Source organism: Sipha flava, unplaced genomic scaffold (assembly GCF_003268045.1).
Source record: "Sipha flava isolate LNK unplaced genomic scaffold, YSA_version1 287_pilon_pilon, whole genome shotgun sequence".
Classification (NCBI taxonomy): domain Eukaryota; kingdom Metazoa; phylum Arthropoda; class Insecta; order Hemiptera; family Aphididae; genus Sipha; species Sipha flava.
The window spans coordinates 157,065-169,700 of record NW_020272956.1 but is presented as its reverse complement, the minus strand read 5'-3'; the positions used below and the strand labels follow the sequence as shown (position 1 = coordinate 169,700).

The following is a 12,636-nucleotide window of genomic DNA, read 5'->3' as shown; positions in this document are numbered from 1 at the left end:
CATGTACATGGCGCCTATGCATACATCTGACTTTAGAGTAATTTATTTTTATTAGTTATTAGCAAATAAGTATTACTTATGGCCTACAATAAATATTCATTATATAGACCAGGGGTGGCTCCAGGGGGTGGGGCCAAGGGGCCGTGTCCCTCTCCCAAGCTCTTACCATATTTATAAAAAAAAGTATATTGTTAACAAAAAATGCATATTATAATATGTACTATCATAAGACACGCACAAGTATATAGATAGAGCCATAGAGGTATGACAGTTGAAAGGAGTTTCTCCACACTTCGGAGACTAAAAACCTAGCTTCGTTCAATGATGACTGTAGATATACTATCAGCATTATGTCTAATTAATGTATATCATAAAGTAAATATTCTAGATCAAATAGATCATATTAATAATATTTTTTCCAATTTTAAAAATAGACGACTTGAATTAGTGTTGTAAAAAAGGTTGTTTTCTTTTTGTTATAACATTTTTTAAAATTATAATTTGGCCCTCCTTAACCAAGGCTCTGGAACCGCCCCTGATACATACTATAAATATATATAATGGTCATAAATGTGTGCAAGAATAGGCTACCGCCTGTGCCGTATCTGTAATCAATATTAATATTTAATTCCTTGAATCTCGTTTTCCTAAATATTACTATAAAAATTATACTTTTATTTTTTAATTTTTTTTTTATACTATGAAATTTGTTGTATAATATCAGTGAATGATAATATATGTCCCACAAAATATTCTGTTATTTCATTGGTAAAACCACGGTCTTATCCTTTTCTTTATTATCTATGTTGCCATATCGATAACTCAATTTTGTATAGGCCAGCGATTCCCAAACTTTTTTAGCCGTGCAGCATTTTCTCGTGGAGCTCCAAGAAATATTTAGAATTATATTTTATTTTTCGTGTTCTATAAAGCATATTACACATGGTATGTATTTATATAGGAGGAAACTCAAAACAAGATAGTGTACATTTAATATAATAAATCTGACCGAGAAATAAGTGGAATAGGAATTATTTAAAATTAAAAATTATATTTTGTTATCGGGAATTTGATATTGTTTTTATACGTATTAGTGAATTACATTTGAGTTGACGGAGTATTATAAAAATATATACGCTCGTTGTTTTAAATAACGATTAATAATTGATACGTTCAGTGCTCGAATTGGGGAAAATTAAGTTGAGGAGCTCAGTCCGACGATTCGAAAACTGCGTTCCACGTGCGCATTTATTTAGCACAAAACCGTAGGGGACTTCGTCCCTCACCTCTACCCTCCGACAACCTTACATATATTTTGAATACCACATTTCAGTTAAACAAATATTTTAATTCCGAATATAATATATTTTGATAGCAATACCAACATCCTAAATGTTACAATAGAAAATAAAAATAAAATAAAAATTAACATAATTGTAGGCGATCAAGCAGTATCACGAATCGAATGATATAATCATATATTTGGTTTTTGTTTTTATCTATTTTTATTCTTTATTGCAGACCACGGCCGAAGATTAGTCGTGGTGCGGGCATTAATTTTTTGTGAAATGCAGATATCGTCGATCGCCAATATTAATAACAAACCGTACAATGTATAAAGTATAGTACACCAAATTCACAGACATTGCTATTTATATTTTTCCAGAAATGACGACGTTGTCCCTTATCAAAACCACCATATAATCTTTAATTATGAAAATAGTTTTGATATTATAAATCGTAAAATTCGTTTTTAAATCGACGTAAATTGAAATTCACATAAAAATTATTTTGGACATCAATTAGGATGAACGTGGCGTCTACCCAAACTAACTGCTGGATTAGAAAATTTACACTTAAATATTAAGACATCGCAATAAATAAGGTTCAGATTAGGAAAAACTTGCAGTTGATTTGATAGCATAATTGAAAAATACCCTTTCTGAATTTAGATCCAAAGACAATGATTTCGAATTGATATTTTAGCAAAGTTTATGTTGAATTGAATATGAAGATTTTTAAAGTTAGGAAACGGGCAATTTCATGTATGGTTAGATGTATGGTTGATCTTAATAAAGATACACAACATATTACAAAATCTAAAAAAGAAGAAATTAAGTATTCTTGTTATTTTGTAATAGTAGATAAAATTTTAAATGGTTTAGGCCTTCTACACACGGAGCTATTTAAAAAAAACTAAACTGTTTTGTGATTGAAATTACTAATCGGTTACTAACACATTAGTGACTCAGACCCATACACGAGGCTACTCATAACATACCTACTCGTGATCGAGTAGTTTGTTGTAGTTTGTTCTGAGTGACTATGGATGAAGGACGTTTTTCGTCATCTTTTTGCTACACCATGGATGTTGACAGTGATTCTAGTGATGAAGAAGTAATAACAGCATACTGCTATTACAGAAGAAATCAAAAAAATAGAAGGTTTTGGGTTCATCCATACCTCGAAAAAAATTTTCATCACCGATTTTTTGTTCGTTCATTTTTACACAAATAACAAATTTTTACAATAGGTAAAACAGAAAAAGCTTCGTTGAGCACTAAAATATTAAAGTGAGAAAACTCAAAAGTGACTCGACAGTTGAATCACTCGGAACTTATCACTAACGCGTTAGTAACTGGTTAGAAACTAGTAGCGCCGTCTGTTGTGTTCCATTGAATAACATTGGTAGTGACTCTACGGGGCTAGTTAGTGATTTGCGTCAGTATTTAGTTTCAAATGAGTAGCTCCGTGTGTAGAAGGCCTTAAATTCACGTTTTAATCGAGAAACTTTTGATATCATTTCTACAGTTGGAAATTTAATAAATCTTACATTCACTGATAATGATCATGCTTGTATGTCAAAAACATTTGGTATTAGTTTCGATAAAGATTATTATGCGAGTATTGATGAATTAAAAACTGAAATCAGACTCTTAAAAAATATTCCTAACATAGAATTGCCTAGAAATTTATCAACGGTAACTATTATTAAGTGGCTTTAATGGCTATGTTAATCTGGCTGAGCCAATATTTTTATTAATTTCTATAAAACGATAGAATAATTTAGTACAATACTGTCACAAGTCGTTTATGTAAGAGAACTTATTCTAAACTAAATACTATAAAGTCTAAACTTCGGGATAGTTTGAATCAAGGAGCATATTAACAGCTTACTTTTTATGAGTATCGAACAAGAATGACACTTGATTATAAAGAAATCATTAAAAAACTAAAGAATCTGGAAACTAAAGAAGTGTTAGTTCCAGGGAATCGCTATATAACCATATATCTATTTGTTTCTTTGTGGCTAATATTATTATTTGTTATTTACTTAGCGTTTAATATTGTAATATAACATTTTCAACAAAATGTAAAATTTTATTTTTATTATATTGCTACAAAATTACCATTACCTAAACTCATTTCCTGTAAGAAATAATTGTGCCGAACCTGCACTACTGTTTTGCACACGTCTATAATCATGATATAATATACTTAATAATATAATAGTGTTATTTTAATTGAGCAACTTAGTATTAATGTGTTATAATTTAAATTAATTTTAATTTTAGAACAATTCATAAGCGTACACAATATTAAGCTAGAAACTATTTTGGAAGGCTTGAAAAATAAAGCCTCTTATTTGCGTTTTTAGTATTACCAAGACATTTAATTAAAATATATTATTACATATAAAATCCCACCCCCATTGAAAATTCCTGGGCACGTCACTGTTAATAATAATTATAAACAAATTATGACTCCTTTCAACTTTTGGCCCGGGGATATAACACATCCTACTCCCCCCTCCTTTGTTACAACACATATTGCCTACGAGTAAAATTTTAAATAATTAATGTACGTAAAACTGTAACAAGTATAATTTCTAGTACATTGAATTAATTTTATTTAAACAGTTGGATATAAAAAAGGTTGGTTATCATAATAAATTTTCCTACACAATATGTATTTACTTAAAAATAGGAATGTTTTATTCGAATAAACCATACGAAATAAAATGTTATATTAAAGTTAATGAAATTCTGCGATGATCTATCTAACCGTTAAAGACATTATAATCATTTATAATAAAAATTATTATGTATATAAATACGAAATAACCGTTTTGTTTAAAAGTGTAAAGCTCTTTTAAAAATGTATACATATTGTAAAATTAATACACATGTATTAATTAATAAATTTAAATAATTATTCTAGTTACTAATCCTCGTGTTATATAATAAAGAACAAAATAACTTACTTTCAAGGCAATCGTCAAGTCCTTGTTCCTTATTCATTTCTTGCAATAATTCCGATTGTATAGTGTACGTGTTTGGCTTAGTAGTTTCCATAACGGTTAATATAGATACCTAATTACAAATTCAATACAAAATTATAAAATATTTTTTTGAATACTAAAAAAAAAGAAAAGAAAATCTAATGACAAAAATTGCAATTTAATTTATGCTTAAACTTAGACATTTAAATGAGTAAATAAGTATAGCCAGGATTTTATCAAACTAATGCCAATAAAAAAAAAAAAGAAAAAACTCTCAAGGTTCGTATTATGGTTATAAGTATAAGCCAACTAACTTAGCCAACTTTATTACACTTCCAATTTTTTTATTGTACGCTATATGTTTTTGTTACATGTATTATTAATAAAGTGCACGTGAATATTATGTTATGTTATATACTCATAATATGTTTTTTATTTATTATTGTATCATACAAATTAAAGACACTCGATTTAATAACTCGATTATTAATTATAAATATTGGTATTTCATGAAATTAAAAATCTAAAATATACGAGTTGTTATACCAGGAGCGTATTTTAGGGGGGGGGCGAAGGAGGCGATCGCCCCCCTCTGAATACATGTTTAAGGAATCGATTATACGAGTATATGAGATACACATTACATTTTTTCTTAATTTGGATTATTTTATAATAAAATCAAATTACGCGTGTCTATGAATACTGTATTGGACTTTTTGTAGGGTCTATACTTAGTGAAAAATCAAATAAAACACAAGCGTAACTTTTAAAACACAGAGAGGTGTTAAAAAAAGAACTACACAAGTCCATTCTAAGTGGATCCGACTTTAGATTAAAAAAAAACCACAAATATTAAGAATTCACCCGATTTAAATATTACCAAAATTTGACTTGTAAATTTTGAACCTGAATTAAGAAAAAATTTGAGTCTCCCCCCTCCCCTTAAAAGTATAGTTACGCCCCTGTGTTATCACGAATTACGAATTACCGAATTGAATGTCCTTAAATGTTGATGAAAATAAAAATACCTAATAGGTATCAGTAAATTTTCTCGTTTGAAAAATATCTATGGTAGCACATTGATTTCTTTTATTACCTACAAACAAGGTGCAAACATACTACTAACTTATAAATAAAATATTTATCAGTATAATTTTATGAAAATAACTTCGTATTAGTTTTTTTTAAACTTTATTTAAAATTCAAAATATTTACAAATTATATAGCTTTATTATACAATTTTAAAATTTATTGTCAAATAAATATTAGATTTTCAACAAATTTTTATTTTGATATTGGATTTATTTATTTTCCTAAGCAAATTGTTACAATATAAGAATTTGATACTCACTTAGTCACTTACAGACTTTGTTCTTGATCAATAATATAGTTATAGAAATCTTAAAGTATACAAAAATTCATAATAAAAAATTTAGTGTACCTAGTCCGATTTAGTTGATGGATTGGAGTATTTAGGAGGGTTAGAGATAAAGGACACGTGAAACAGAAATATTCTGTTGTAAATGTTTATGAGTTACGAGTAAAGTAATGAGACCTAATATTTGTCAGTCATTGTTTCGTTGTTCGGATTGGATACCGATGCCCGGTCGGACATTATAAAGGAACTAGGGAGTGTAACATATTCTAAACTTTGGGTAAGTTAAACATTTTTCCTTTGCATGCAATGATAACAAAATCATTATCGTTTCAAATTCAGCAAACCTATAAATGAAAATGCGTTTTCGATGGATTCACATATCCATCTATTCACGATAATCTCGTATTATTATAAAATAAGCGAGCGCGTGAAGTATGAGACTCGAGTCGATAGGTAACAGTTTCGTTGGTCATTTCACATTTAGTGAAATTCGAAGTCATTCAAGCATTCGGACGAGCACGTCATGGTTGTATGCGCGGGAGAAGGAGCAACGGGGTCAATAGTTCGAAATAACCATGTTTTGAGCCAGGGGCGGGTTTTATCACTAACCAATGGAGGGGCTAATGGAGGTTTAAGAATTTAGTTGGTTGGGCTTTTAAATCTATATAAATTTTAAACTACAGAATATGTTTTTGAGTCCCTCATAAGTAAATCATTTTTTTCACAACAATGACAAAGTTTAAATAGTTACATTATTGGCATCAATTTTAATCTGAAATCATTTTAAAATATAGGTAAGTACATATAATTTACAACAAAAGTGAGCTATTTATTTATAAAAAAAACTATATAAAATAGGTACCATATTCATCAATGATCATTGACGATATTTTATTATAATTATTAATATATAATAATACTTTGCTTTGTAAAATAGCTTAGTCCCAATGGGAGGGGGGGGTATAATGTCTCCTTAGCCACCCCCTTAAACCCGCCCGTGTTTTGAGCCACGTGTAAATATTATGTACCTATTCATGTGGTACTGTGAACACGGTTATATGTTCCACAATCGAGTCGTCGGTCCAATTTCGAACACGAATCTAATGAAATGAACAAAAATAAAAAAATAAAAAAATTTCGCAGTAAAATCGATAGTAATAATTGACAAAATAGTCGTAATCTTGTGCAAGTTCAGTATAAGTTCCGTGCGCGAGACGGAAGACGCGGACCGAGAAAGATGGTTCGACGGACGGACGAAGGGCGAGTGAGAGAGTAACAGTGAAAACGATACGCGAGACGTACACGACAATTATTGGCTCGAATATATGTGCGCGCGTGTACACTGCGGACCGCGGACCAATGATAGCGCACCACGAGCCAGCACGAGTATTTTGTTTACATCATCATTTTATCAGCGGCTAAACGCACCGCACATTTCACCGTCAATAGTCACCATCCTTAAGCGCAGAACAACGGAGTAGCGGTCACTTCGTCCCGGGCACACGTCGACAACGGAAGCAACAGCAATAGATTTACGGTAGTTTAGTCCGTTCGTCAGCGTTCACTTATACACGTTTTACCTACCCTAGTTGTGCAGCCGCGAAGCCCGATCTCGGCCAGCGATTGACCACGTAATCGCGGTAAGCACGGACGGCCGCCGTCGGGACGCGCGCGTCTCCACCCCGTCGTAGCAATAGCAATAGCAATAGTTGTAATAACAATCTGACCTTTTTTCTGTTCTCGTACGCAGGGATCCCGTTCAGACAACCGACGAAGTCATTATGTTCGTTCACGCAGCCTTTGCAGCGTTGCTGCTGGTGCAGTCGACGATCGCCGACGCTGGTGTCGATGCCGGTGAACAGGTGGCCGTCGAGTCAGACGAGGGCGTGCTAGTGTTGACCAAAGACAACTTCGACAGTATTGTCTCGTCGTCAAGCTACTTGCTCGTCAAGTTCTGTGAGTATACGTCATCATGGCACCGTCGTTTTCAATTTTAATCTCTTCCCGTTCTCTTGCCGTTGTTTTCTTGTAGTCGGGGCGAACGCGTTTGTTTTGGTTTTTGATATTTTTAAAGGTTATAAAACTCGTCGTTGCTGCTTCCCTTCCCACCGTGTGTGCCGAACACGGGGGACGTGGCCAACGATTTTCAAATCGGTGGCGGCGGCGGCGGCGAGTATTTCTTGTGTAAGTTTTTCGTTTTCACGAGTTGTGTACTACTCAAAAAAATTATTGGGAGCCAGGTAACTGTGGCCATTTGATTATAAATTGTGAAATTATACTGCATTAGTACGCCCAGTTATAGTGAAAATGGTATTGTTTTTTCTTGTTGGAATATCGCAAAATTAGTTATTTACTCAAACCAGTTTGAAACTGTTCTGTTACTAATTACGTTCTTAACTTTGTGTTCTATAGTTGATTTCTTTTACCAATTATAAATGTCTATGAATTATTTTTTACTCTAAATTTCAATTTTATAACTATAAATATTATAAATATTATTATATAATTATAATTATATTATTTAATTATAATTTATGTGCTATGATTGCATAAAGAGAATAATATGGTACAAATAGGTACTTATATTTAGTGTAAAATATTGCTATTAATTTTCTTATAGTTGGTTTAAAAAGAGAATAGGACTGTCCAAAATCTAAAAACTTCTCACAATCATCTTTCCATCCCTCTATTTTGTAATATATTTAATATGCAAGCAAAGCTTTAAAATCTAAGATATAGAAATAAGAGAATACATTTTAAAAATGAAGTAAATCAATTACATGAGGCACATAATAAGAGTGCTAATAGAAAATTATATATGAAAGTAAAGGTGTTATATATTGTATGTTTCTATAAAAGTTTTTCAATTTATAGAGTTCCTAATCTTAAATTTGTGGGGGTAATTAAAATATTCCTTTATAATTAATTTGGTAATATCCATCAAACTCAAATTTTGCTATTTAATTTAATAATATAATTTTTATATTACGCATATTATAATTTTTTATATTTCTTATTAATAAATCTAAATGTCTGAAAATATTATATACATATAATTACATATAATCCCAATATTTTTACAATATAGAGCTTCAAACAAAGTACTTTGAAAAAAATATGTTTTATAAATCATTTTATACTTACTCAGTTGTCTAAATTAACATATTCCTTATTGCATTCTTATGATTTACGTATAAGTACTAACTTTTACCTTTGTAAATAGTAAATGGTACCTATATATAAACCAATGTTATAATAAATTGTATACTATTGTATACTATCTATTGTAAAGTTATGTTTGATAAAATAAATAAATATTATTGGTATTATATAAATTAATATTATTTACATGAAAAGCAATGTTAATTAAATTATAATTAGTGGCTAATGATAAACATATTTGTTTGTTTTTATTTTTAATATGCATTTTATTGCTATTATCAAAAAGGAATTATTTACAGTATTTATACCAAATAATTCACATTAAAACTAGATTAATTTATGGTTTATGTGTAGTTAGTAATTCTAAATATATACCTACATAATTAATATTTTTAATATGTCTTATGTTTATTCTTTATATTCTAGTTTTTTATATATATAAATATAAAAAAATTGTTTTGGTGCATTTTATAATTTTTTGAAGTACAAATGATTTTCTAATATGCAAATAAACTAAATCTATAACAGATTCATAATTAAACATATTTTATATTTTTTTATCATTTTTGCTAGTCTATAGAATGTATATTTGTGTAAATTGTTTATAAATTATAATAATAGACAACATTTTATAAGATTATTGCTGTAAATTGCTTACTTTATTTAATATTAGCAATTAAATGTTATTATAATATTTATTTAATAATATAAAAGCATATATATGTTTACTATGCAAGTCTAAAATTGACCCTTATTATAAAACATAATTCAAATTTAATATTTTTGTTCGTAATTTTTTTCTTTATTAATAACCAGTATGGTACATTTTTTAATTTATTTAAATGTACATAGTAGGGTATTTAACTTTTTGCAAATATATTTATTGACAGAGTTGTATCTGAAAAGTTGTTATGGGATCATAACTCCCTCGTAAATGTTTACTAGATATTTAAATAATAATATTAACTATGAACAAATAAAATATTATAATTAAAAAAAAGATCTGGATGTGACAGTAATAATCATATTACCATTGATAATCATATTTATCGTATACAGTTTTAATTATATCTTAAAATTATCATTTATATTAGTAAATCATTGTATTTATATATATTCATGATAATTTAAATATTTGTGTAATTGATAGAGATTGAATATTATTTAATAATTAAATTATTATGAGCTAATGTGTCAAAAAATGTTCATTACTTATTTATAGAGTTAAAAAAAAATATTATTTATAAGTAATAAACTATTATTTGTATTATGATTTATTATAAAATACTTACTAATTAATTAAAATAATTAAATACTAAATTAACTAAATAATTAATAATACTATAACTTAAAAAATAAAATAAATTTCAAGATTTTTATTTTTTGTGTATATTTAATAGATGCACCATGGTGTGGTCATTGCAAGCAATTGGCACCAGAATATGCTAATGCAGCTCAACATTTGAGTGAAAGTGAATTAAAAATTAAATTAGGCAAGGTAGATGCTACTATTGAAAGCGAGTTGGCTGAAAAGTTTGGTATCCGTGGATATCCTACTTTGAAGTTCTTCAAAAATGGAAAACCAATTGACTATTCTGGTAAAAATAATATATTTACCATAAATATTATAACAATGTATTAATTTTATTCTTTAATGTTGTCAACAGGTGGCCGAACTAAAGATGATATTATTCAATGGGTACTTAAGAAATCTGGTCCAGCAGCAGTACCTTTACATTCAGAAGAAGATGTTTCGGCATTTATTGAAGGAAAAGTTGTTTCTATTATTGGTTATTTCGAAAATGTAGACTCGAATGCAGCAAAATTATTTGCAGAATTAGCCGACTCTGTTGATGATCATCCATTTGGTCTTGTTTCAGACTATTCTAAATTCCCTAATCTAGAACATAAGGAAAAATTTGTTTTATATAAAAATGTAATTAATTGTTTAATGTAAAATTATCTACAAATATTATACATCTTAATTTTTTGATTTTAGTTTGATGAAAAGAAAGTTCCATATGATTCAGAAATAACTAACCTTGAAGAAATCAAGACATTTATATTTGTTCATTCATTGCCTCCCGTAATTGAATTTAACCAAGGAACTGCTCAGAAAATATTTGGTGGTCAGATCAAAAGTCATTTATTGCTTTTCTTGTCTAAGAAAGAAGGTCATTTTGAAAAATTTGTGGATGACATCAAACCTGTTGCTATTGACTTCAGAGGAAAAGTAAATTAACTAATAAACTGTTTTTGATTAATAAAAATCAAATATTTAATTTATTTTTAGATTGTCTTTGTTACTATTAATGCTGATGAAGAAGAGCATCAAAGGATTTTGGAATTCTTTGGAATGAAGAAGGATGAAGTACCTTCTATGAGAGCAATCAAACTTGAAGATGATATGACTAAATTCAAGCCAGAATCTCCTGAGATAACTGGTGATAATGTGAGAAAATTTGTTTCAGATTTTGTTGAAGGAAAAGTGAAGGTATGATAAAAATCACATTTTATTATTATATAATATTTGTTTTAATTTTATTTTATAAATTGCTTTTCTCTAGCAACATTTACTGTCTGAAGAATTACCCGAAGATTGGAACAAGACTCCAGTTTGGACCTTGACTGCCAAAAACTTCGATAGTGTAGCTCTTGATCCATCCAAGAACGTTCTTGTAGAATTTTATGCCCCATGGTGTGGACACTGTAAACAGCTTGCACCAATTTTTGATAAAGTAAATTTCTTATTGGAATTTTATATTACTATATTTATTATTTATATCTATGTTTATTAGGTTGGAGAACATTTTGCCAATCAAGATGATATTGTGATTGCAAAAATGGATGCTACAGTTAATGAACTTGAACATACCAAAATTTCTAGTTTCCCGACACTAACATATTATCCAAAAGGAGAAAATCCAAAAGTATGTTTTTATATTATTTTGTAATTTTAATTTAAAATACTAATTGTTTATTTATAAGTTTAATACATGTATAAACTTTAAATTATAAACAAGAAGTATTACCTTTAAGTAGTTAGGAATTGCTTACAGATTTTATAAAATTACTTAATATTTTTAGGCCATTGAATACAATGGAGACAGAACTTTAGAAGCAATCATTAAGTTTATTGAATCTGGCGGAAATCAAGAAACAACCAGTTCATCATCATCATCGGTAATTACTATTTTTTGAAAATTTGAAAACAATTTCAGCTATAAGTTCTCTAATCAATAAACATATATTTAATAATGAGATATCCTCCTTGTCAAAAAAATAAAAAAAAAGGATAATATATATTGTTTAAGCAACTCTTTTTTGTTTTGGATGAATTTAATGAACATAAGTTATAACTTATAAATTGAAAATATTATGAAAAATAGGCCTTAGAATCTTGTTACTCATTAATGAGATATTTAAAAATGTTCATGTACAAAAAATAAGTAAAAAGCTTAAATAATCTCTAGTTATGATTAAAATATATAGTTAAATGTTAGGACAGGACAAAATAGTTTTAAATTATTGAACTAATAGGTATAGAATATGTTTAGGTATTAAATATTTATTTTAATTTTATAATTTTATATTTATCCATAATTGATGAGTCAAATGTGAATATATTATTTTGCAGGTTGAGGAAGATGAAGAAGAACCACAAGAAAAACCCAAGGATGAATTGTAAATAATAATTGTGATTTCAAATTCATTATTTAATATTTTTTTTATATGTTTCATTTTATTTGTGAAAAAATTCAACACATTTAAAGATAAAATTGATCTAATATATAGAAGTGTATGTATATCTAAC

At 28.5% G+C, this 12,636-nt stretch overlaps 2 protein-coding genes across 3 annotated transcripts in view; one reads left to right on the top strand and one right to left on the bottom strand.

Annotated features, from left to right (window-relative positions):
- LOC112685691 (methyltransferase-like protein 22) overlaps positions 1–7,469 on the bottom strand; it is a 14,059-nt gene extending 6,590 nt beyond the window's left edge. Inside the window, exons 1-2 of one of the 2 annotated variants that reach the window (XM_025557630.1) lie at positions 7,388–7,469; positions 4,265–4,373 (exon numbers count right to left, since the gene is read on the bottom strand). In XM_025557630.1, the coding sequence (XP_025413415.1) occupies positions 4,265–4,355 (91 nt within the window). In that variant the 5' untranslated portion in view covers positions 4,356–4,373; positions 7,388–7,469. Of the gene's footprint in view, positions 1–4,264; positions 4,374–6,688; positions 6,973–7,387 lie in introns of those variants that run through there. The other variant, XM_025557629.1, reaches the window with a different exon arrangement.
- Positions 7,421–12,636, top strand: LOC112685689 (protein disulfide-isomerase). Its single transcript, XM_025557628.1, has 9 exons — positions 7,421–7,616; positions 10,223–10,420; positions 10,490–10,758; positions 10,822–11,055; positions 11,116–11,316; positions 11,390–11,560; positions 11,621–11,752; positions 11,910–12,005; positions 12,460–12,636. The coding sequence occupies exons 1-9, from the start codon at positions 7,442–7,444 to the stop codon at positions 12,508–12,510; spliced, it is 1,527 nt and encodes a 508-aa protein (XP_025413413.1). The 5' UTR covers positions 7,421–7,441; the 3' UTR covers positions 12,511–12,636.

Coding starts and splice junctions, on each gene's coding strand:
- LOC112685689 (XM_025557628.1), top strand. CDS start 7,442: ATGTTCGTTCACGCAGCCTTTGCAGCGTTGCTGCTGGTGCAGTCGACG. Junction 11,056..11,115: donor CTATTGACTTCAGAGGAAAA/GTAAATTAACTA, acceptor ATTTATTTTTAG/ATTGTCTTTGTTACTATTAA. Junction 12,006..12,459: donor CCAGTTCATCATCATCATCG/GTAATTACTATT, acceptor ATTATTTTGCAG/GTTGAGGAAGATGAAGAAGA.